The 25,212-nt window shown below is 39.0% G+C and overlaps 1 protein-coding gene and 1 non-coding gene across 3 annotated transcripts; one reads left to right on the top strand and one right to left on the bottom strand.

Moving 5' to 3' along the window:
- Nucleotides 1-362: 362 nt before the first annotated feature.
- Nucleotides 363-435, bottom strand: TRNAW-CCA (transfer RNA tryptophan (anticodon CCA)). Its single transcript has one exon. It is a non-coding gene; the product is annotated as a tRNA-Trp (tRNA).
- A 7,584-nt stretch (nucleotides 436-8,019) lies between these two features.
- Nucleotides 8,020-25,106, top strand: C11H6orf62 (chromosome 11 C6orf62 homolog). 2 transcript variants are annotated; one of them, XM_059938037.1, is made up of 5 exons: nucleotides 8,020-9,078; nucleotides 12,198-12,374; nucleotides 13,365-13,487; nucleotides 17,302-17,436; nucleotides 21,974-25,106. In XM_059938037.1, exons 1-5 carry the CDS (start codon nucleotides 9,037-9,039, stop codon nucleotides 22,097-22,099), a joined length of 603 nt encoding a protein of 200 aa, XP_059794020.1. In that variant the 5' UTR covers nucleotides 8,020-9,036; the 3' UTR covers nucleotides 22,100-25,106. The 2 variants fall into 2 exon arrangements, with proteins under 2 accessions (XP_059794020.1, XP_059794019.1); XM_059938036.1 differs by lacking the exon at nucleotides 8,020-9,078 and adding an exon at nucleotides 9,088-10,428.
- Nucleotides 25,107-25,212: the final 106 nt, after the last annotated feature.

Raw genomic sequence — 25,212 nt, 5'->3', positions numbered from 1 at the left:
TCCACTATATTTAGGTTGTTATGTTTACTGTCTCATGGATATACCAGACTAGTAGCTACCTTCTTGCCCTCAGTTATTGTGTTTCTTTTCCAGATATTTCCTTCTTCTCTTCGCCCTCTTCTTCCACCTAAGCCTAATGAAATTTTTCCCAACTTTTGAAGCTAACTTGAGCACACTTCCTCCATGAATCCCATCTGTTTAATTCAGCTTTCATTGACATCCCTTTCATCTTACTACTATCCAACTCAGTACCTGTCATTCACAATTCAGCTCTTTTTTAAAAAAATATTTATTTATTTATTTGGCCGCACCAGGTCTTAGTTGCGGCACGCAGGATCTTCATTGTGGCATGTGGGATCTAGTTCCCTGGCCAGGGATCGAACCCGGGCCCCCTGCATTGGGAGCGTGGAGTCTTAACCACTGGACCACCAGGGAAGTCCCCACAATTCAGCTCTTAATTATACAGGCTAGTATTGCTCATTCTTGTTTCAGATGTTTATTATTATGTTGGTAACTATTAAAAACTCTTTGGGAACAGGTATTTATTTTTTCTCTGTCCTTCAAAACACGTAGCATAGTATGCATGTGTAGTAGATATTCAGTAAGTATTTGTAATAACTTCCCTACTATTTGCAAGAAAGGAGGCAGACGACAGCTTTCTTTTTTCTTTCTTTCTGGAAACAGTAGGAGACCTGTCTTTGAATTGGAAGCCGAACTGGGGACACTCCATTCTGGGCAGAAGAAATGCTTATTCTTATCCACTAAGGAAAAAAACAAGTTACACAGCATAAATGTTTGCTGAAAGCAATGGAGATAGAATGATCCACCAGAGTTGAATCAACAGAGGCAAGAGTGGTTTGGAAAAAAAACAAAGTAACAAAATGTGATTTAAAAATACATTTTGCAGTCTAGAATTCTGCAACATTTCTAACAGTGGGTTCTCACAACATTGCTAACAGTGTCATTTTCAATTAAAAAGGAAAGAGGTCTAGTGGTGGAACAAGAGCGAGAGGATTAGTTATAAGTGCTGTTCACCAAATATATCAGCTTCACCAACCTTCTGGGCACATGGTAGGTTTGTACTGCCTTGATCCCATGAAGTTAGGGGTAGCCGTGCAACTTGCTTTGGCCAAAGAAATGAGAGTGGGAGTGATGTCGCTTCCAGGTGGAAGCTTTACAAGCCAGTGAGGGATTTGCCATATTCCTGTTTTCTGCTTCAGTGGTCATGGAAGCATGTGATGTTCCATAATTCTGAATTCTTAAAAGTCCATAATGAACAGCCTCTCTGAAGACCTGTGATGGAAACATAGTGTGACGGATAAACCTTTGTTGTTTAAAGCCACTGAGTATAAATTATTGCTGTCCAGGGTCAAGCAAACTACAGCCTGCAGGCCAGCTGTTTTGGTAAAATTTTATTGGAACACAGTGATGCACATTTGTTTATGTATTGTCTATGGCTGCTTTCATGTAACAGCTGAGTTGAATAGTTGCAACAGAGACTGTGTGGCCTTCAAGTCAAAAATATTTACTATTACTCTTTAAGAAAAAGTTTGCTGACCTCTGACCTAGGCTGTCTTGCCTGTGATAGAACTAGAGGTCTTTGATACGTGCCCTCATGCGGCCACTATCTGTTTTGTGCACAACGCAAATGATGTTTATAATAGCCAGCCTCCAAGATAGCCCGGATGATCCCCATCTCTTGGTGTTCACACCCTCGTGCATTTCCTTCTCACACTGAATAAGGGCTGACTTGTATGACCAATGTGGAAGTGATGCAGTGTAGCTTCCAAGCCTATGTCATGAAAGACACTGTCACCTCCATCTCCCCCTCTCTGAGATCACTCTGGAGGAGGCCAGCTACCACCATGTTCTGAGGACACTCAAGAAGCCCTATGGAGAAGCCCATGTGGTAAGAAACTGTGGCCTCCTACCAAGTCATGTGAGTCAAGCCTTCAGATGTCTGCAGCCTTGGCCAACATCTTGACTGCAACCTCATGAGTGACTCTGAGCCCAGATCACCCAGTTAAGCTACTCCTGAATCCTGATCCATGGAAATTATGAGATAGTAAATGTGTTGTTTTAAACCACTAAGTTTTGGCATAATTGGTTATGAAGAAATAATTAATGCAAGGTTCAAATGAAAAAGTGTACTGGTACTCTATATGCTTATATATATATTTGTACATAGAACTTTATACACACACATTATTTTATTTTATTACTAGACAAAGAATTTATGTACTTTAATAATTAGAGTATACTTTTGTGAATATAGATAGGTGGAATTATCCTGTGAAGGAAATTATTATACATATATGTTATCTTCCCCATTTGCTTTTCTTTTTTTTTTTTTTTTTAAATTTTTATTTATTTATTTATTTATTTATTTATTTATGGCTGTGCTGGGTCCCCGCTTCTGTGTGAGGGCTTTCTCTAGTTGTGGCAAGTGGGGGCCACTCTTCATCGCGGTGCGCGGGCCCCTCACCATCACGGCCCTCTTGTTGTGGAGCATAGGCTCCAGACGCACAGGCTCAGTAATTGTGGCTCACGGGCCCAGCCGCTCCACAGCACGTGGGATCTTCCCAGACCAGGGCTCGAACCCGCGTCCCCTGCATCGGCAGGCAGATTCTCAACCACTGCGCCACCAGGGAAGCCCCCCCATTTGCTTTTCAACGCCTTAATCTTTGTGGAATAAAGGGTGAAATGTGTTCTGGGAAGGAAGGGAAAAAATTCCCCAAATATTTAAATTTTCCTTGATAATGTTAACTGCTCAATTTGCTTTAAGTTCTTTGTAAAAGAATTGGGTAGAATGAATGGAGCAAACTTTTTTTTTTATTGGAGTGAAATTGCTTTACAATGTTGTGTTAGTTTCTGCTGTACAATGAAGTGAATCAGCTATATGTATACCTATATCCCCTCCCTCTTGGATCTCCCTCCCACCCCACCCCTGCATCCCACCCATCTACGTCGTCACACAGCACCAGGCTGAGCTCCCTGTGCTATACAGCAGGTTCCCACTAGCTATCTATTTTACCCATGATAGTGTATTTATGTCAAACCTAATCTCCCAATTCGTCCCACCCTCCCCTTCCCTCCGTGTCCACATGTCCGTTCTCTACATCTACGTCTCTATTCCTGCCCTACAAATAGGTTCATCTGTACCATTTTTCTAGATTCCACATATATGCGTTAATATACGATCTTTGTTCTTCTCTTTCTGGCTTACTTTACTCTGTATGGCAGACTCTAGGTCCATCCACATCTCTACAAATGACCCAGTTTCGTTCCTTTTTATTGCTGAGTAATATTCCATTGTATATATGTACCACATCTTCTTTATCCATTCATCTATCGTTGGACATTTAGGTTGTTTCCGTGTCCTGGCTATTGTAAATAGTCCTGCAATGAACATTGGGGTAAATGTGTCCTTTTGAATTATGGTTTTCTCAGGGCAGGGTATATGCCCAGTAGTGGGATTGGAGCAAACTCTTTATAATACTTTATTTCTAATGGTGATCATGTATTTCTAACAAAAGTGTTAGAAGCCAGATTTTTCCAATTGACTGCTATAACCTTCCTATATACATTAAATGGAATAGTTAGTAATAGCATTTGGAATTTGGGGAGTGACAGGGAATCAAGAAAGATCTTTGAAGTGAAGTTAATAGTGAAGAAGCAAAAGTCAGTGGGAGCCAGGGTTCAAGGAAAACGAAATTAAAATGTTTCTGATGGCATTTACTTTTTCTTTTACAAATTGAGACTAACAGACAAAGATAATGGGTAAAAAATTCCTTCTCAAATAGTATCAGCAGATTCTTCTGGACAGCAGTCTGTACATCTTTAACCCAAAGTATAAACAGGAGGGCATGAAGTAATATTTTTGGATAATACCTGTAGGCAAAAAGCATGAGAAGTAGAAAGGAAAAAAGGAAAGTTAGGAGAGAGAAAGAAAGGAAGTGGGGAAAGAAGAAGAGGTTAAACAATAAAGAAAAAACATAGTGTGGTGTAAGTACTCCCCAGCTTATTCCTCTGGTTCTTAACTGTGTTTCAAACTTAGGATAATGCTGGTTACCTGGCCAAATCTTATTTTCCAAGCCTGTAACTTGCTTTAGGCCTTCAGTAAATATTCAACTATCAGGCTGCAAATAAGTACTGACCTCCACAGTTCGGGCCTACATGAAATTAGGATAAGCCTAGAGGAGAAATTAACTATCTCCTTATGCTCCCCCCACACCCCAGAAAAGGCCCAGAAAACAAATATAATTTCTCCCTTTATATCATTTTTGTTTAGTAACCATGTGACTGCTGTGGATGGGAGGGCTGTATGTACCAGAGTGTGTGCTGTGAATAAACCCTCTTGGACTGTGGAATTTTATTGCCCCATATTATCAGTTACCTTAGATGGTACACCTGTAAGGTTGAAATCTGGAGACCAGGCTCTGGTGCTGCTGCTTTTAGGATCAAACTGGAGAGTTTCAGAACTAGTTCTCTAGGCCTGGATTGACTTAAGCATAAACTTGTTCTGTATAGATGTTTATCATGCTTATTAAACTGAAAATCATACATATGACCAAAATCAAGGCCCATGTCTGATAAACTTAACAGCATTAATGAAGAGAGACAAAATATTTGAGAATTCCTGAAACAGCTAGTATGCTTACTGGCCGTAATTATAGTTATAGAGAAAATTGAGCTAGAAGTGTTTTCTTCCTCCAGGGAACATTGCTGCTATTCCTTGGTTCATGTCACTGAGACCTGACACAGACCCACAGCACACAGTGTCTTAGGATTTGTTCAGCTTGTGACCAGGTGTCTCCAATTCTATTTCATAGTAGCTGAAACTGAAAACTTCATTTTTTCCCTCAACATCTGCTCCATCCTGCTTTTTCACGATTATTATAGCAGTGTAAAAAGTTTTCAGTGGTTTCATAGCTAAGACACCAAAAGCACAAGTAACAAAAAACAGATAAAATTAACTTGAACAAAATTTAAAACTTTGTGTGGCAAAGACCACCACCAAGAAAGGGAAAAACCACAACCCACAGAATGGGAGCAAATATTTGCAAATCATATTTCTGATAAGGGACTTGTATCTAGAATAAAGAACTCCTGCATCTCAATAATAAAAAGACAAGTAAATCAACTCTAAAAAAACGGGCAAAATCTCTGAATAGAAATTTCTCCAAAGAAGATAGAACAGCCAAAAGCACATGAAAAGATGTTCAACACCATTAATCATTACGGAAAGGCAAGTCAAAACCAATGTCAGATACCCACTTCACACCCACTAGGATGACTATAATCAAAAAGGCAGATAATAACAAGGATGTGGAGAAATTAGAGCCCTTATACACTGCTGACTAAAATGTAAAACGATGCCAACACTTTGTAAAAACAGTCTGGCGGTTTCTCAAACGGTTAAAGATAGAGTTAACGTTTGCCCCATAATTCCATCCAATAGAACGGAAAGCAGAAGTCTATACAAAAACATTTACACAAATGCTCATAGCAGCTTTATTCTTTTTATGTATGTATGTATGTATGTATGTGTGTATGTTTTGGCTGCATTGGGTCTTTGCTGCACGCGGGCTTTCTCTAGTTGCGGCGAGCGGGGGCTACTCTTTGTTTGCTGTGCGCGGGCTTCTCATTGCGGTGGCTTCTCTTGTTACGGAGCACGGGCTCTAGGCACGCGGGCTCAGGCTCGTGGGCTCTAGAGTGCAGGCTCAGTAGTTGTGGCACATGGGCTTAGTTGCTCCGCGGCATGTGGGATCTTCCCGGACCAGGGCTCGAACCCGTGTCCTCTGCACTGGCAGGCAGATTCTTAACCACTGCGCCGCCAGGGAAGCCCCCAGCAGCATTATTCTTAATAGCCAAAAAGCAGAAACAACCTAAAAGTCCATCAGCTGATGAATGGATCAACAAAATATGGAATAGCCATTCAATGGAATGTTATTCGGCAATAAAAAAGAGTTAAGTACTGAAACATGCTACAACACAGATGAACCTTGAAAACATTAGGCTAAGTAAAGGACCATGCATTGTATGATTCCATTTATATGAAATGTCCAAAAAAGGAAAATCTGTAGAGACAGAACATAGATTAGTGGTTGGGCTGAGAAGAGTCAGAAGTGGAGTGACTGCTACTGGGCATGGGGTTTCTTGTTTGGGTGTTGAAAATGTTCTCAAATTCTGGTGATGGTTGCACAACTCTGTGAATACACTAAAATCCATTGAATTGTACACTTTAAATAGGTAAATTCTGTGGTGTATGAATTTTATTTCTAATAAAGCTACTTCAAAAAAAAAAAACTCTTCCAAGGAGATGATCTTGGATACAAATTAGGGCCAGATCAAGAAGACATGAACCATTACTATTTTTTTATATCTTTTTTTAAAAACCAATGTCCTAAACTACCTGAAATCCTCAATTTTACCCTTTGAGTTTTCTGCACAGTTATCATTATGTGATTGTGAAAATCAATCAGGGAAGCACTAGGAAAATGCTAGATTTATCTTTCAAGGTTAGCAATAATTTGGAAACCTCAGGAATCTCATCTTTTAGTTGTGAACAATTTATTTTGAAGGGTGGGTCGCAATTATTCTTTTAACTCATGGGTGAAAAATATGTCATTACAGGTAATCTATTTTGATTTTACCAAGCCAAGAGCAGTAATTTGGGGACCCACCAATAGAGTTCTAAAATTTCATCACAGAGAGTAGCTCATAAAGGATTATGTAGGCTTTGCTTTTGTTGAGTGTTGGCCTTTGCTGATTACTTATTTATATAACTGAGTTTTTATAGGCACACTGGAGCTCTAAAAAATGGGACTCATTGCTTTTTGGTGCCAAAGACCTGTGATTCGGATGTGTGGGTCCGTCCCACAGTACCCTCTTCATATTTTGACGAAGACAGAGAACCACCTAAGGGACAGGTCCTAGGTCTAAGGTCCTGATTGACGGATCGCCATAGAAATTGTGTTCTCCAAACGTATGGACACCAAGGGGGGAAAGCTGTGGGGGGGTGGTGGTGGTGTGATGAATTGGTCGATTGTGATTGACATGTATACGCTGATGTGTAGAAAATTGATGACTAATAAGAACCTGCTGTATAAAAAAATAAAATTCAAAAACTCAAAAAAAAAAAAAAAGAAATTGTGTTCTCAAAGTAGGGTTGAAATGATCCAAGGGGCAGGTTCGGCAGTTTTTCTGCTAAGCCACAGCAGCAACGCTCCAACGGCGTCTCTCACCTTCTTCGGAGCTTGAGAGCCGCCCTCCCTCCCTGCGCACGTGGCGAGGTGGGGACAGAGAGCCATGTGCGACCAACGTGAGCCACTTTCTGCTGCACGCTGTTTAAATTCCAGGTATTGGAAATGAATTCTCAGCTGCAAGATACCGCGGGGCAGACCAGAAGGACTACCAATCAGTGGTTTAGAAATAAAACCACAACGAACTGAAATGAGAGTCTTCGCCTCCTCTTCCGACACACACTTCCCTTTTCCTCTCTCACTCCGCCTCCTTCACCTTCGCTTACTCTCTGCCCACCGGCTCCGCCCCGTCCCGCGACCCGGCGGAGTCTAAGAGGCGGACGAGATCAGGGAAGAGCGAATCCATCCTGCTGCTTCGTCTGGGAGGGCATAAGGGCGTGGCTTTATGACGACAGAGGGGGCGGGGCGAGGGGGCCAACTCTGGAGCCCGGGACCTCCCGACAGAGGGGGCGGAGGGAGAATGGGTCGGCCCTTTCCACGCGCTATGGAAACTCCATACTGTACAAGAGGGGAGTGTCTATTCTCAAACTTCCCTTTGAAGCGGGAATGTTAACTAAGAAGCTTAAGCTCAAAGAGTCACTCTTTTAAAGCTTGCTCACACTCTCTGCTCCAGCTCTTCTTTCCTCCCTCCTTTGACAACCATGTAAACCTTCCCCCCTTCCAGTTTTTTCTCCCTCTTCGCTTCTGCGCAGATGGTGGCGGCCCGCGGGGTGCGCAGCCGCAGAGAGTTCGGGGCGGTGCCGGTGAGGGGCGGGTGACGCAGCGGCCGTCGCTGCCATTTTAAGTTGTTTGTTCTCGCTTCTCTTCTCAAACGCGACTCTGCCCCGGACTCGGGAGGCGCTGAAGTCGCTGCCGCCGCTTCCGCAGCCACCGGTGGGGGGGAACCGACCTGTGCCACCGCGGAAGCCCACCCTCCGCTTCAGCATCTACCCCCTCCTGGTCTCCTCGACCTTCTTTCTGAGAGCCGGAACTCGACCCGTGCGGAGAAGAAAGACTCCAGAGCAGATGCTTGAACTGAAATAACTTTATTTTGGGGGGTTTACTTCGCTGACAGAACCCCCCCCCTTAGCGCAGGGCTCCCCTCCCCTTCCTCCCTTCCCCCTCCGCCGCCAGTACAAATCCGACCCCCCTCTTCCTCCTCGTTTCTCCTCCTCTCTTTCTCTCGCCGTTGCCGCCGTACCCGCGTCCTTCCAGTCCGCCGCCGCCCGGGGCGCCGAGCCAGACTATGGGTCCCAGGTGGGGGCTGAGCGGCGGCAGCAGCGCGGGCGGCCCGGTCACAGTGTGCACTGCAGCGGGGATGGAGGGGCTCAGTTGGCTGGTGGTTTTCTCTTGACATGGCTCCTGCCCGTGCTGCGAGCAGCGCCCCCGCCGCCGCCTCCTCTTCCGCCGCCGCCACCGCTCCGCCTGCGGGCTGCGGCTAGAGGGCCCGAACCCCGCCCGAGAGTCGGTCAGTGAGTCCCGGTCTCCGCGGGGACAGGGAGGGGACTTCCCCGTCACCCACCCCCGCCCCAGCTGCCTCGAGTCCACCCTCTACCCCTTTGGGAAACCAACTAACGACCCCGCCCTAAGCAATTCAAGCTCGGGAAACATGGTCTGTTCAACGTGAGAGCGGAATCCGGGAACTTAATTTTTTTTTCTTGGGGGGGGTGGGGTGGGCATACTTTAAAAAGTAATTAATATTAACGCAACTATTTTCTTTTCTTCTCACTGATCCTTTCCATTTACCCTCTCCCGCCTCCTCTACCCGGGCGGGGATTGTTTCCACGATGAAATGAGTGAAAACCCGAGTGATCCAGTGTCTCCCGTGGTGCGAGTGAGTCGCTGCCGCTGAAGGCAAAGGGTGGGGGTGGGACCTGGGGGGTGGAAGGCCGGTGGTCCCCGGGCACTGCCTGGGATTTGGGAGAAGAGCCCGCCACCTTTGCCTCAGCAATGCTCACAAGAAGATAAGTCGCACTCCCCACGGTCTTGCACAGGGGCAGATTCATAGGGAAGGCTCCCTTGGGGAATGTAGGACTCATTGCAGGACTGGGGGTGTTGGGATCCCGGGCATTAATCAGGTCTAACCACAGAGCCGGAGTCATTACTGTATTGTATTCTGTACCCCCTTTCCCTGTGCCATCATGATTCTCCTTGGCAGCAGCATTAGCAGCCGCCTGAGGGTGAAAATGTGGGTGATGGGGAAGTTGGTAATGACTCCGCTGTTTTTTCTTATGGCTCCTTTGGGCAACAGCTGCCCGCCCCCGGTATACACTGTAGTTGATTGCAGGGAAACCCTGTACCTCTCCCCTTCCTTCTCTACCGATTTTGCACTTTTCTCTTTGCTCACCACCAAGTGTAATCAATAACACGCACTGACAATACATAGCAATAGTGAAATCTGAAATAACTAAGAATTAATTAGGTACTACAGCCATGGATCTGGCTGGGTAAAATCCAATTGGGTATTTCAGTTTCATTCACCTACCCTGTTTTGGGGGGGTTATTTTGGTGGCTTTGTTTTTTCCTTTCCTTTCCTTTTTTTTTTTTTTTTTTTTGACATTCAGAAAGCAAGGATCACAGTCCCCCTCCCCATTCCTTTTCATTATCCCTTCTCTGAAAAGAGGGAAAAAAATCCGGATGGATTTTAAGGATTGGACTGATGTCAGTTGTGTTTTATTGCACACCTAAATCCTATTAATAGGCTTTTCCGTTCCCCCACCTTTATTTTGGCAGTTAAGCCAAATGTGTTTTCCAAAAAGTTAGTTCAAGTATTTTCTCCTCTTTCTTTCCTTCCTTCCCTTCCTTTTTCCCATCTGACCCCAAACGTTATTGTCCAAACATGACTGGACAGCAGCTTTTGTTTCTTGACCCTGTAATATGACAGTCTGCTAATATTGCCAGAAGGTGCAGTTTTTGGGTTACAGTCGTGATTTTAGCTATTCAATCATATTAGCAGGAAAAAAATGACTTGTTTCTGTTGTACTTGAGTCTTAAGAAAAAGTGCCCATAGTTTAGTGACAATTTCCAAAGGCTTTAGTACCACCTGTATTTCAAAATGGGGGACCCAAACTCCCGGAAGAAACAAGCTCTGAACAGACTACGTGCTCAGCTTAGAAAGAAAAAAGAATCTCTAGCTGACCAGTTTGACTTCAAGATGTATATTGCCTTTGTATTCAAGGAGAAGGTAATTTAAAGTTCTTAATGTGAATTAGCACAAGTGATTTTTGTAAGTGTATATTAGGTTAAAGAGTGGTTGACGAAAGTCTACATTTGTGTGCTTTAACTTTGACCCTTGTGGGTAATTATCTCAAAGGAGTTGCAGTATAACTATGAATGGAAGGCTTGAGTGCTCGTTGGTTTGGTATTACTTAATTCTAAAGCTTCTTAGGATCCACTTTTAGTTATCTTAGGATCCACTTTTAGTTAACACGGGGTGGGGTAGCATTGTAAAACTCATTTATGTTTTATAGTGAATTTCATTTATGTGGAGTTACATAGAGAACTTTGATAACTGAATTTAAAGATTGTTTAAAGTATACAGAATGTTTGAAAGTAGTAAATTAGAATCAAAATGTTTACATGCTGAAAGCGATGTGGTTCATCAACTCTGTTACCTTTTCTCATGGTACATTTAATGAAATAGAATGCACTTTAATTCTTAGGAGCAATTGATTACTGTAAAGGTTTGATTTGTGTTTAGAAGTGCAGTTGATTAAAATTCAAAATGACCAAGTTTAAATTTTTTTTGTCTTAATCAGAATTAATTCCACAGTTAAATAGCAAATAATGAGTTGTGAGTAGTCAAGGAGAACATGATAAAAGCAGTATTTTTTTGCAACTTAAAATAATTGACAGTTTCTTAGATAATCGATCTCTCTTTGACATGAGGTCAGGTTATGAACATTAAGGAAATACTACTTTGATTTTGTGCTTAAATTATGAGCTAATTTCACATCAGAAACATCATCTTAGCGTGGCAGCTCTTTAATATTTGAAAGTTTCCCACGTTTTTACCCCACTATTAAAGATACTAGTATTCAATATTTAAGAATGCTTTAGGCTGCTAGAGTATAGCATTTTAAAGTGGTTTCAAAAGTGGTTTGTTTTGAAATGATATCATGGATTTACTTCTTTTTTTTTCCTTTTTTTGTTAATTGCAGAATTGATAAGATGAGATTTTAGTTGAAGCCATTATAATGTAGGTTCACTAGAAATAAATACAAGATATAAGTAGTGAGACTAGATCTTTGAATTTAACGTGTGAGATGCCCCAGATTATACCATCTAGCTCTTCTAACACCTATGAAAACCTGCTTTCATTCTTTGAGTGGACAGTATCCAGGCAGTTGTCTGAGCAGTTGATAAATTTTATAACCTAAATTGATGACGAGCCCTTGATCTTAACTACGTTTGAAGATTTGGTAGACATTTTTTTTCCCTCCTCTTGAATGTTGATGCTTGTAGTTACGTAATATCCAGAAGGAGTAATGGAAATTGACCCTTTTAAGGAGTGAAGCAGTTAATATGTCTGAAGAACTTTGATTTTAAACTGCTGAGATTTTAATTTGGCTGTATGTAGGACCAGTTAAGTGAATTTACATCAAGAGTAAATCACTGTTTTGTTTTTTTAACCTTAGGGGTATCTGGTGTTTGTTTCTCACAGCATTTAAGAAATATTGTCTAAAATAAGTACTTGCTGTGGTTACCATAATGCTATAAAACATGCAGTTAAACATTTTGATAACAGCCTGTTTGTGTGTGGTAGAGGAGTAAGGGGGCTGGGGGAAGAACAGAAGGATCCACCTATTTGAAAATCTGTGTTTTCAGTACAAAAATTACATCAGTTAAGAATTTTGCTGAGTTAGAATAAAGGTACATGACATTGTAATATGAACTCTGGGTATTAAGACAGTGTGCTACTTGTGGGTTAATACACCTTTTTTTTTCTTTTAGAAGAAAAAATCAGCACTCTTTGAAGTGTCTGAGGTTATACCAGTCATGACAAATAATTATGAAGAAAATATCCTGAAAGGTGTGCGAGATTCCAGCTATTCCTTGGAAAGTTCCATAGAGCTTTTACAGAAGGATGTGGTACAGCTCCATGCTCCTCGATACCAGTCTATGAGAAGGGTAAATTCTGTTTTTGTCTTGGTTTTGGTAGGTTTTTGTGAGTTAAACTTGGGTTTTTCTTCCTCCTAAGAATGGGTAGTTAACTATGGTCATAAATCTCTTTAAAAGTGGAATTTAAATAAAGCATGGATAACTTATGTGTTATTATGTTGGTAATTGTGGATGTTGTTGCTGTGATTCGTGGTTTATATTACTGTTCATTGGGATTTCCTTTTTCAGGGGAGAACATCATGCCCCTTATTAGTATGGAATTTTGCTAAACTTCTGCAGCTCATTGAAAGAAAGTTAGTCTGGGCAAACTTGAACAAGAGGTCCCCAGGATTAGTGGGCTTGTTGGGGAGGCTGGAGATAACCATATACTGGTCTGGAAGAGGTTAGTTGGCCTCAATAATCAGCATACAACAAAAATAGCATTTCACCTGTGATTAGAAGATAGTGATTCATATTAGAAGTTCTGATTTTGAAGAGTGGAAATAATGGTACAAAAAATTAGAGCTTCAGTTGGAGTTTTCACCGTGCACTGAGTTAAGATCTTAATGTGAAAAACATTGGATTGAGTGATTATATGTGGACTCTATAAGAAGAATTAGAATTACGTCATGAGCTGTTCAGATTGTATACAGACTTCTTTAAAGACATAAAATGATACATGGTTGACCCTTGAACAACACAGATTTGCACCGACTGCCAGGATCCACTTATAAGCAGATTTTTTCAATAAATACATATACAATACTATTCAATCCACAGTTGGTTGAATTCACAGATGCAGGACTGTAGATGTATGGGGGCTGGCTGTAAAGTTGTATGCTGAAATTTCGACTCTGGTCAGTGCCCTTCATGCCCAAGCTGTTCAAGGGTCAGCTGTATAGTGGACCTTTTGCACTTGTAAAATGTTTCTGTAGTCAAACCCTGTAAGTTGTGACATTACTTGTTACGGCTTTGTTTCTTTGAAAGTAATTTTTTTTTTTTTTTTTTGGCGTTTTATAGGATGTAATTGGCTGTACTCAGGAGATGGATTTCATTCTTTGGCCTCGGAATGATATTGAAAAAATTGTCTGTCTCCTGTTCTCTCGGTGGAAAGAATCTGATGAGCCTTTTAGGCCTGTTCAGGTATTTTATTCGAAAATAAGTGTGGTGAACATGTAAACAAGTTGAAAACTCAGAATAGGGTCCAATTTAAGAAATTCTTTGGGAATACGCTCTCTAATTTACTTCATGAGTCCCTCCTCGCCTTTTGACTGTTGTAATGCAAGAATAGAAAGCGTTTGGATTATAGAATCTCTTGAGAATGAGGTGGTTCTAACTATCCACTGTGTCCTTGAAATTATGGTCAGAGAAAATCTTTTAAGGTAGACATTTGTTTATTTATAGAGGAGCCCATAGATGAACTTCAGAAAATCTCTTCCCCTGCACCACACACTCTCCTAAAATACTTTATACTTAACCCTGGTTGTCAAAGGAATCTAAGAAATGAATTAAGAAACCCTTTTCTAGGAGTTGATTTGCATATAAAACTTTATAGGAGAAAAGTAAATGTAATAGTGGTTCTTAATTAACTTTCCTTGACATCTTGCTATGTTTTGACTTGTCATTTGATGTGCTTGACAATTTCTAGTGCTTTATTTCAGGGCATTTACCTGGGTGTTGATGATTTTAATTTTATTTATAGTATATATATATATGAATGGAAGGAAATAGAACAAGATCCACCAAAGTGTTAATCATGGTTAGTTTTAGGTCAGATATAGCTAATTTTTCCTTTTTTACTTAAATATATGTATGTGTTTCAGTAAATTTCTATATGAGCATACTTATTTAACAATCAGAAAAACAAAGAAATAATTACATTTATTTAAAGACTCAACTTTATATACTAAGCTAAATATTAGAAGGTTTATTTTAAGCTAATTGCTTAGGAATATGAAAATTGTCATTGAAAAAATTTTGCATTTATCCATTACTATGAAGTGTCTTTATAGTGCTTTCGGGTGTGATAGGCAAATTGGTATACTCCTCCTGTCCCCATGGTAATGTTGCTACACATTGGCTCAAATTATCATTCCTTTTTCTAAGATTCATTTGACGGTAGTAAGTTGTAAAGATAATGCATAGGCGGCTAAATAGAGGTGAATGCATCATATATTTGTGTCTTTTAATAGATGACATCTGACTAACATGAATGTACTGGAGAATTTAAGTTGAATATAAAAGGCAGGAAGACGGGAATGGAAAAGGCATGTTTACATTGCTATCAGGGCATGTCTTACACCTGAACCGTAATTGCTCTCCAGAAGCACTACTAGGATTTTTTTTTTTTTAGTTCAGAATTTCCCATTGGAAAAATTTAGGTCCATTTATCACAGTATATTTTTGAATTTCTAGTACCCTGTCTTTTCCTCTGAGACCTTTTTAAAAAAATCATTGTATGAAAATAGTCTTGTCTCAAGTAACTTTTCTTTAAAATCATGGCTGTTGTATTGAGTGTTGACTGTGCTAGGCTGTCTCTTAAATATATACATTGAATCTTAGTCATTACAATAAACTAGGTAGATAGGGACCTCCTTTTGCAAAGAAACGTGAGTCAGAGATAAGGTAAATAATCCAAGGTCATGCAGTTAAGTGGCAGTCCAGACGTTAAGTCTAGACTGACTATAAAGCTTACGCTCTTAATTCGCTACCCTGTACTGTGGAAAGCCCTCTGAATGATAAAACCTTAACTTACGGACTGAATATAAGCAGTAGGATATAGGTAATAGCTTTATAATTTTAGAATTCGACTGCAGTAAATAAGGTAACAATGTAAAAACAAATACACTTCTCTGAAGTAATTTAATATACATAAATATCCTGAATGAGAAGCTTTAAATAAAAATAAGTTTTTTCTCTCAAGATACATGAGAAAAGGAAAAGTAAACTTTAACTCACACACTTTTTTTTTTTTTTTTTGACTCGAAGCAGTTTAAAATCTGAATACTTCAGTCATGAGATTTAATAGGAACCAGAGTAAAGATTGTTTTAAAATATCCAGTTCTACTGTATTCATAGTGCTGTGAAGTACAGAGAAGTACTAGTAAAGTAGATCTCTGCTTTCCTCTTCATCCCTCATGCTGTTGCTTTAGGTTAGCTCTTCATCACACTATTAAAACATTCATTACTTTTCTTCCGGGAATTATTTCTTACATGGAACCTATGAGAGTTTTCTTTTATGGACCATTTGGACCACAAATGGACCAAAAGTGTGGACCATTTCTTCCCAAATCTTTGGATATTCAAATAGGATAGAATTGAAGTGCCATAGAAATACAGGCAAGGCCTTTTCCAGTCTCACTCAAATCTCTCTTCAGTGTGATACTCTACTGGCCTCTTCCATCCACCCTGATATTTGCCATATTGAAACACTTGAGGCTTGCTTTCTTGAGCAGTGTCTTGATTTTGACACTTGTGTTTGTGTAGGTTCTGTTTCCTAGAACGGCATTTTCCAAATTACTTACCATTACTATTTTCCCCAAGGAAAATTACTGTCATCTTTCAAGGCCCAATCCAAAATCACCTCCTAATATTGCACTCATTGTCTACTCTGTTAATTATTTCTTCTTTCTTCCCATAGCACTTTAACAGTAAGAACCCATTTTAGGTTTTTTACAAATAACCACATCTTATTGTGGGAAAGGTTTGAAGCATGTTAGGTTTTATATTTGTATGTGCTTTTCCTCTTCAGCAGTATGTGAGTCCCTTAAGGTTGAGATAGTCTTATTCATATTTTTCAGTATCTAATAACATGCTTTTTGTATTCTGAGTTCAATAAATATTTGAATTGTGCAGAGGTACAATTCAGTATTATATTTTACATACAATAGTACATAGGGGATACCATATCATCTTTTGCGTTATGGTTTATGAGGAAAACTACTGGGTAGTAAAATCCTAGATAGCAGGAACTGATGTTTTTTCCACGTTAGTATTTTCTGCTGTCTTTGACATAATAGAATAAAGATTGTTTGAACTGAATGGACTAATAATCATTTTTACAGTTCACTATCTAAATATCAGATTAAGGTTTCCAGGTTTCTTGAATTCCCCGTTAGCCTGGTGTTTTCACCTAGCATTTGGCCTCTTCACAGACATTTTGTGGGAGGATTGTGTTAATCTTCCTCATATTAAAAGATTAAAAGAATATTATGACTGACTTGATAACTGTTCTTCATAACATAAAAGTTTTTTAATCATCTGAAAAAATACATGTAAAAACGTTTTTTAAAAATTTGAGGGGTTCCTGTATCCTCAGGTGCTCATCCTTGTGAGGATTGGAAGCATATTTCAGGTGTGGGCTTTACATTTCGTTTACTCCTCCTAACTGATGGGTTAGAGCCCTGTCTTAAGTCTAAAAAAGTTAAGGGATTTGCACAGGCTGTATAAGTAGTGAGATGTGCAGCTGGGATTGGAATATAAATAGATTTCTTTCCAAGAACCATCTACAGTGTTCCTTATATGTTAGAATAGGAAGAAGGGATGTGTCATTGGGCTTAAAATACTAAGGTAGGAGTCTTGAGCTGAGTGGGTTTGAAAATCTGATTTTATGATATTTGGCTTAAAATCATTGAGTATTAGGATTTAGTCAGTTTGGTGTAGTTTTCCTTGAAGGTCAAATTATGAAGTGCTATCCAATAGAACTTTCTGTGATGAAGGAAATCTGTATCTCAAGAGACTAGAATGGAGGCCACAAGCCACATGTGACTATTGATCATATTGATATGTGGCTAGTACTAAAGAACTGAATTTTAAATTGCATTTAATTAATATAAATTTAAGTAGCCTCTGTTGGTTACCATACTGAACAGCACAACTCTATGCATGAGTGCAGGTGATGTTTCAGGTGGTATAACATGTTTGTGGTTACACGTAAACATTTATATTTCTTAATTAGGCCAAATTTGAGTTTCATCACGGTGACTATGAAAAACAGTTTCTGCACGTACTGAGCCGAAAGGACAAGACTGGAATTGTTGTCAACAATCCTAACCAGTCAGTGTTTCTCTTCATTGACAGACAGCACTTGCAGGTGAGCTGTTTTTTACTTTTCCTTTTTTTTTTTAAAAAAACCACATAAGGGCTCATATTAAAAGCTTATTGGTTAGCAAACTGTTTTCTATATGTCACTTAATTCTGTTTTGCTCCTTCAACATGGCATTTTGAAGTTACTTAAAAACCAAGAAACAGACGTCCTGACCTTAACCTAGAACAATGGTTCCCAAACTTTGCTGCATATTAGAACTACCTGGGGAGCTTTTTTTTTTTTTAATAAATTTATTTATTTATTTATTTATTTTTGCTGTGTTGGGTCTTCGTTTCTGTGCGAGGGCTTTCTCTTCATCGCGGTGCGCGGGCCTCTCACTGTTGCGGCCTTTCTTGTTGCGGAGCACAGGCTCAGTAGTTGTGGCTCACGGGCCCAGTTGCTCCGCGGCACGTGGGATCTTCCCAGACCAGGGCTCGAACCCGTGTCCCCTGCATTGGCAGGCAGATTCTCAACCACTGCGCCACCAGGGAAGCCCTGGGGAGCTTTTAAAAGTCATGATTCCAGTGTGCAATAATCAGAATCTTTACTTTGAATAAAATCCTCAAGTGATTGATAACACATTATGTTTTGAGAAGCACTGGCCTAGACCTTTTAAATAAATATCTGAAAGGATGAGGCACATCTGTTTTTAAAAGGTCCACATGTGTTTTAAATAAGTACTTCCAATTTAAGTAGCAATCCAAGTATTCCAAATTGATTTTTATTCTGTAAAATGTGGTTTATTCTTACCAATCTAAGCCTAAATATCATTACTTAGAATTTATAGTAGATAATAGATACTTTGTTATTAACCTTTAAAAATGGCATCATTTTAATTTATTTAACATTCATTCAACAAATGAGCGCTAAGTGCCAGGCACTGTACGGCAATGAACAAGTTAGAAATTCCTTTTGGGTTGACATTCCATTGTGGGAGACCTAGAAGTAGATAAGTAAAATATATAGTTAGATAGTGATAAGTGCTAAGAGAAAAGGGGGAATTACATAAACTGTTGGGTGTGAATTCTTAGATGGTGTCACCAGAGAAGGCCTCATTGAGAAGGTGATTTAAGACTTACTTTAAAAGTACACTATTAATTGCATTGTAGAACATTTTTGTTTTTATTTAAGAGCGAGTCTATGCAAGGTACTAGAAAAATACAAATGGGAATCATACTGCTACCTTCAAGGAGCTGATAGACTACTTGGGAAGATTGTACATTTTCCATCTTGTAAAAAGTTAAGTAATTATGGTGTAGGTACAAATAAAAAAACTGGGAATTAAGAAGAAGATTAATTTCACTGGAAGCATCTGGTAAAACTGATAGAAGAACCATACAATTTAGGTGGGGTGTTTTTGGTTTTGGCCTTTTTTTTTGTTCTCAGTTTCTTCTTTACCTCAGCTCTCCTTTGGTGAATACTTTGTAGTTGACTCGTTTTTCCTTTTTAATTGCCTGTAGTGTACTTTCATTTGAGTTACTTGTTGAGAAAATACTGTATAGCAGGGTATTGACTTATATTGTGGAATCCATGACAGAGATTTTTAGTCATAGAAGATTTAATAATAACATACACTAGTGTATCAACTTCATTTTCACGTGAATATATATGAGGTCAGTGATACTGTATAGAAATGACTAGTGAATTGAAGGAGTTTCTTGGCTAAATGAGTTAACAAATCATCTCTTTTTATGTATTGAGGTCAGGTGTTCTTAATGCTTTATGAAGCAAACAGCTTGAATCCTTTTAATGAAAAGAAAATTATAAGCTCATAAGCTAAATTTGGGTTGTAGGTAGGGTGTGACCAGTAGTCTCAGTTTGTCTGGAATGTCCTGGTTTTAATACTGGAAAGTCCCAAGTCCTGGAAACCCCTCAGTCAGTCCTGGACACACTGGGATCACTGGTGCCCCCTAGTTGTAGATGAATTTGTTCTTCAGCGCTCTTAGTCCCCTTCTTCCACTCAGGCTCTGTTCTCGATCTTCATAAGCTGGAGATGTGTTGCTGTATTTGCATTATATGGAAGAACTTCCACTAGTTCATGAGGGAATTGATATAATAGTGGTGGCCACCACCTGTAGTATACAGTTGATGCTTGAACAATTCGGGGGTTAAGGGTGCCAACCCCTGTACGGTTTGCATATGACTTTTGACTCCTCATAAACTTAACTAGTCTCCTGTTGACTGGAAGCCTTACTAATCATGTAAATGGTCGATTAACACGTATTTTGTATGTTATGTGTGTTATATAGTCTTACAATAAAGCTGAACAGAAGATGTTAAAATCATAAGAGAAAATACACTTACAGTACTGTACTGTATTTATTGATACCTAAGTTTATGTATTTTATTTACAAGATGAATTGTCAGTAACTACAATATTCTTTTACACGATACAAAACACTAGGTGTTATATTAGTAACATCTACTAATTATATTAGTAACATTAGACATCAAAAAGGATAATGTGAAAAAAATTCATATTTATTTACAGGTATAATGATCCATATATTGATAATGAAGTGCAGTGTGGTTGCTTTGTGGCCGCCTCGTGTAATCGATACGACTGCTTCTTGGTAGCCTAGCTGTCCACTAACGAATGCTAATGAATGAATCGTTAGGAAAGTTTTATGGCATATACAGTATTATAGTCATATTCATAATACAGTATTAGAAACATTGTAACATTTTTTTAAAAGCCACTTACCTGTGATGACAGGCTATGTCATTTCTCCAGTTGTGAGAGAGGCGTACTGTATGGTAATGTAATACTTTGAAAAGCAAAGCAATAAAACAGGTAGAGGGGCTTCCCTGGTGGCGCAGTGGTTGAGAATCTGCCTGCTAATGCAGGGGACACGGGTTCGAGCCCTGGTCTGGGAGGATCCCACATGTCGCGGAGCAACTGGGCCTGTGAGCCACAATTGCTGAGCCTGCGCGTCTGGAGCCTGTGCTCCGCAACTAAGAGAGGCCACGATAGTGAGAGGCCCGCGCATCGCGATGAAGGGTGGCCCCCGCTTGCTGCAACTAGAGAAAGCCCTCGCACAGAAACGAAGACCCAACACAGCCAAAAATAAAAAAAAAAAAAAAAAAAAAAAAAACAGGTAGAAAACTAACACATTAATTATATATTAAATGTCACTCACCTTATGCCTATGTAAGGATAGACTAGGGTCTGCAGTTGACCCTTGAATGACACAGGTTAGAGCTGTGCTGGTCCACTTAATACATGAAATTTTGTCAATAAATACATACTACAGTACTGCACGATCCGCAGTTGGTTGAATTCGTGGTTGGTTGAATCTGCTGATCTGGAACCGTGTATATGGAGGGAAGACTGTAAACTATATGCAGATTTTTAACTGCAGGTAGGGTCGGTGCCCCAACCCCTGTGTTGTTCAAGGGTCATCTGTACATATATTTTACGCATTCATGACACACAAAACTTTTTTTTATATTTCTAGACTATATGGTTTGTCTGTTTTTTCAAATTACCACAAATCTCCAAAATTTTTCCAATATATTTATTGGAAAAAATTTGCGTATAAGTGGACCTGAGCAGCCCAAACCCATGTTGTTCAAGAGTCAACTGTATTATGTACCAGACCCTATACTAAGAGCTTTACGTGTATGAGCTCATTTAATCCTCACGACAGTCTTCTGAGGTGTAGATCTTACTACTCCCATTTTATAGCTAAGGAAATCAAGAAATTAAGAAATTTGGTAAAAATCATCTAGCAGAGATCTGCCCTTTATATCCTAATATAATATATATGATAAGGGCTAGAGCAAAAAAGAATTTTGAATGCGCAGTGGTATAGAGGCACATGCCTAGAGTCTGAATAGTCATAGGTAGCTAGTCTGCTTCAGACATTGGCAAAGGCAGTCTTTCACCTTTTTTTTTTTAAGAGGTGCTATAGTGAAAAGATGCAATACTTTGAAGGCAGTTCTGGGTTCAGATTTCGTCTTCCACTTACTAGCAGTGGTTATTTGTGAAAGCACCTAGCACTTGTTTATCAGATGTTAGATGTTAAAATAGTAACTGCTTTTTAAAAAATACTTAGAGTTTGATTTAACTGTTAATACTTTGGCCTTCTAGTCCTTTCCCCCAGGATACGCTTAAATCTTTTTTACCTATTTCTAATCTCTCTACCGTCTACTCTCACCACATCTGCTGTCTTTCTGTATACAGATGTGATTGCAAACCTCTATTCAAATCTGTCTCCATGAAAGACAGACTTGCTACTTTTAGCAAGTAGTCTGTGTTTGACTTTCCCAACTTTCAATTTTTTATTCTGCATAAACTCTGTAAACATTTAGTTTATAATCATGTTTACTCTGTTTTCTCTATATTTTGTATGGCAAGGTTCTGTCCTAACTAGGCTAAGGTCCCTATGGATGGGAACCATAATTTCTTCCCTTACTCTATATGCTTTGTTACTGTGTCCATAAGTGCTTAATAAATTGTGGGGGATGGACTTCATGTGATAATCGGTCATTTATGTTAAAGTCTTTATTAAGAATATTAAAAAATTTTTTCCCCTTCCAGACTCCAAAAAACAAAGCTACAATCTTCAAGTTATGCAGCATCTGCCTCTACCTGCCACAGGAGCAGCTTACCCACTGGGCAGTTGGCACCATAGAGGATCACCTCCATCCTTATATGCCAGAATAGAGTGCTGACCAGCAAAATGGAGAAGATCAGAGAGTGCAGCAGCAGTTTTTTTTCTTTTTTTCTTACCACTTTATTCTTTCAGAGTTTAAAGAAAATGGACTCATGCACAGAACACTATGCATTTTGAAACTTGTTCATCCTGGATTTTTTTTTTTTTATCATTTGTTATCTCAGAACTTAAATTAGATGTCTTCTGCACAGACTGTGTGAAAGAAGATGCTTTGCATATTTGCTGCACTGCATCAACATCTTACTAAAAATGTGAAATGAAAGGACTATTGTACACTGAAATGCTTAAATGTATCTGAAAGCACAAGGTGATACTCATTTTTGATAGTCTTTCCATTTGTGCTGGTTTTTGCCTCTTTGACATCTGTCATCAGTATTTGGAGGGTGAGAAGTGAATGTAACAGGTATAAATAACATTTTAAAAACTTACAGCTTTGCTATAATCACATTGTTCCAGAGCACTGTCAGATTCATTCTAATGACCAGAAGTGGTTGTTTAAAAACAACAAAAAAAGAAAATACAACCATGGGAAAGAAATCTTAAATGAAAAAAGCATCTCATTGTAGGCATTCTTGCCTCATATATTACTGGGCCATGTTTGTTTCCTGGTACTCATAAATATATGTATTTTGTTTCCAGATCTCTTTCCCCAAGTTGCTGTTATGAAAGAGCATTCTGCTGAGTGTGGATACAGTTACACATTATTAAAGCAGATTTGGAGTCTGAAGTAGCTAAGCAGCTATAAAACTGAGAAATACATTCATAGCTGCAGAAACCATAATAGGTAGAGGACTTTCCTTTTGGTTTTTGTTCTGTTTTTTTGGTTTTAAAAAGAGATTTTTATTATAAAGGAAAAAATTCCAGTGAATTGTGCAGAAATACTGGTTTTTACACCACCCTAAAGGAAAACTTAGGGTTTTTTGAAGTAGAAAAGTTAGTAAAGTTGGGATCTTAAATTGTGAAAACATACAAAAACACCATTGAGTGTCAAAGTTCTAAAAGGAGAACTCATTTTGTGCAATGAACATAAGGAAAGACTACTGTATAGTTTTGTTTTTTGGTTTTATTTTTCTTTTAAATGAAGAAAAGCTTTGCTTAAGGGTTGCATACTTTTATCGGAGTAAATCTGAATGATCCTACTCCTTTGGAGTAAAACTTAGTGCTTACGAGTTTCCAATTGTATTTAGCTTCTGGTTGGAATTTGAATAAATGAAAACCTAAATAAAATAGGTGAAAGTTCCCTGACTATTCAGGTGAATACACAAAACTCGAAGTGGTAACTTTTCTTCTAAGTCGCTTGGGTACCCGTTATTGATGACCTTAGGAAGGTTTATAAACATGGCTAAACAGTAAACTCAGAAGAGAAGTTGGGTTTATAATTTCAACAGGTATGGGAATCAAGGACATTTTGTCAGCTTTTAACAATTATCATCCTGGCCTTAGGCCTGGCTTCATGGAAAAGAAAAAAATATTCTTAATTTCAGAATAATTGTTCACATGTTTTCTGATCAATTGAAAATTAGAATCTATTTGAAATTAACACTTTCTCATGGCTGGGTACTGTTCTAAGCTCTTATCTTAACCTAACAACCCTGAGGGGATCTAGATGCAGAGGTTTAGGAACTTGCCCACACTCATTGTGAGTAGGGGAGGATTTAAAACCTGGCTGTCTGGCTCTGTAGAGTTAAAAGTTTTTACTTTAGAATAATTTTAATTGGGAAAGTTCTAAGTAATACAGAAAGCTCCTGTATAAACTTCACCCACAAAATAACTCTTGACATTTTGACGTTTTGTCTTTCTCCATATATTTACATTTTCTGAATCGTTTGGGAGTTTGATCCCTTCCCCCTCGGTACTCCATATATCCCAAGTACAAGGATATTCTTATTACCACAGTAAAATTATCAAACTCAAATGTAACAATGATATACTTTAATTTACCATCCATATTTCAGTTTTGTTGATTGTCCTCCTATCTTCGATTATGTGGTTTTTTTTTAATCTCTCTATAGTTAGTACAGGATCATTGCATTCAGTTGTCATGTTTCTAGTCTTTAATCTTGAACAGTTCCTCAGCTTTTGTTTAATGACCTTGACAGTTTTGAAGAGTACAGGCCAATTTTTTAAAACACAGAGTGTCCTTATTTTACATTTGAGTGATGTTCCTTCATGGTTAGATTTGGATTATGTATCCTGGCCAATACCCAATGTAAGTACCTTATGCCCCCTAAAGTTAATATCCAGAAACACACTGTCAGTGTACACTGTTGATTTTCATTTTAATTGGTCAACGTGATGTCCTATTTCCCTATTTTATAGTTATTATTTTATATCTACCCCTCCACATTTACCAGCATTCTGTTACAAGGAAGAACTCTCCTGTCTCTGCTGTTTATTCAATATTATTACCTAAACAGTATGGACTCCCTTCCTTTTCAATGCTGTATAATTTTCATGCCTCTTGTCATTTTCTTGAGCACTTCTTTACTCTCAAAGCACAAGATATGTTCATCTTGTAATTTCCCTATCTCAGCCCCCAGCTCTGAAATCAGGTATTTCTCCAAGGAGCCCAAGTTACTTTTAGTGGGAAATACTAGATCTGGGTTTCCTGTGTGCTCACTGCTACTATCAAGTCTGCTTGTCCTTTCAGCAGACAGATCAGCATGTATTCTAATACAACCAAAGGATAATAAACCTTTAACTGTTGACTGTGTTTCCAGTTTCCAAAGTTGCTTTGGAACTTTATGATCTTCAGTCATGAAATGTTAACTAAGACCCCCTGATGGCAGAAACCAACTATTATGAATGCCATAGTCAGTAGAACTTCGAGAAATGGACTAAACAATTTGTGAACTTGGTCTTTCCAGTACTGCAGATTGGGAGATCCAAGATCTGCATGGTTTTATCCTAGGTACTAGAAAAGGGGCTAATAGTGTGCTCCCCCCACCACTATAAAATATGCCAATCCTGTAATAAATTCTCAATCAGAGAAAAGCAGTGCACCCACTGGACTATTTATCACTAATGTGCTTTGCCTTAAACTTTGTTGAGGACTACAGTCTATTTTATTTTCCAATGTGGCCTATGGTTCACCTATTTTGAA

This window comes from Balaenoptera ricei, chromosome 11 (assembly GCF_028023285.1).
Source record: "Balaenoptera ricei isolate mBalRic1 chromosome 11, mBalRic1.hap2, whole genome shotgun sequence".
Taxonomy (NCBI): domain Eukaryota; kingdom Metazoa; phylum Chordata; class Mammalia; order Artiodactyla; family Balaenopteridae; genus Balaenoptera; species Balaenoptera ricei.
Note: the sequence above shows the minus strand (reverse complement) of the source record. Positions and strands in the feature narration are given on the sequence as shown.

Coding starts and splice junctions, on each gene's coding strand:
- C11H6orf62 (XM_059938036.1), top strand. CDS start 10,300: ATGGGGGACCCAAACTCCCGGAAGAAACAAGCTCTGAACAGACTACGT. Junction 10,429..12,197: donor CCTTTGTATTCAAGGAGAAG/GTAATTTAAAGT, acceptor TTTTTCTTTTAG/AAGAAAAAATCAGCACTCTT. Junction 17,437..21,973: donor TTGACAGACAGCACTTGCAG/GTGAGCTGTTTT, acceptor TTCCCCTTCCAG/ACTCCAAAAAACAAAGCTAC.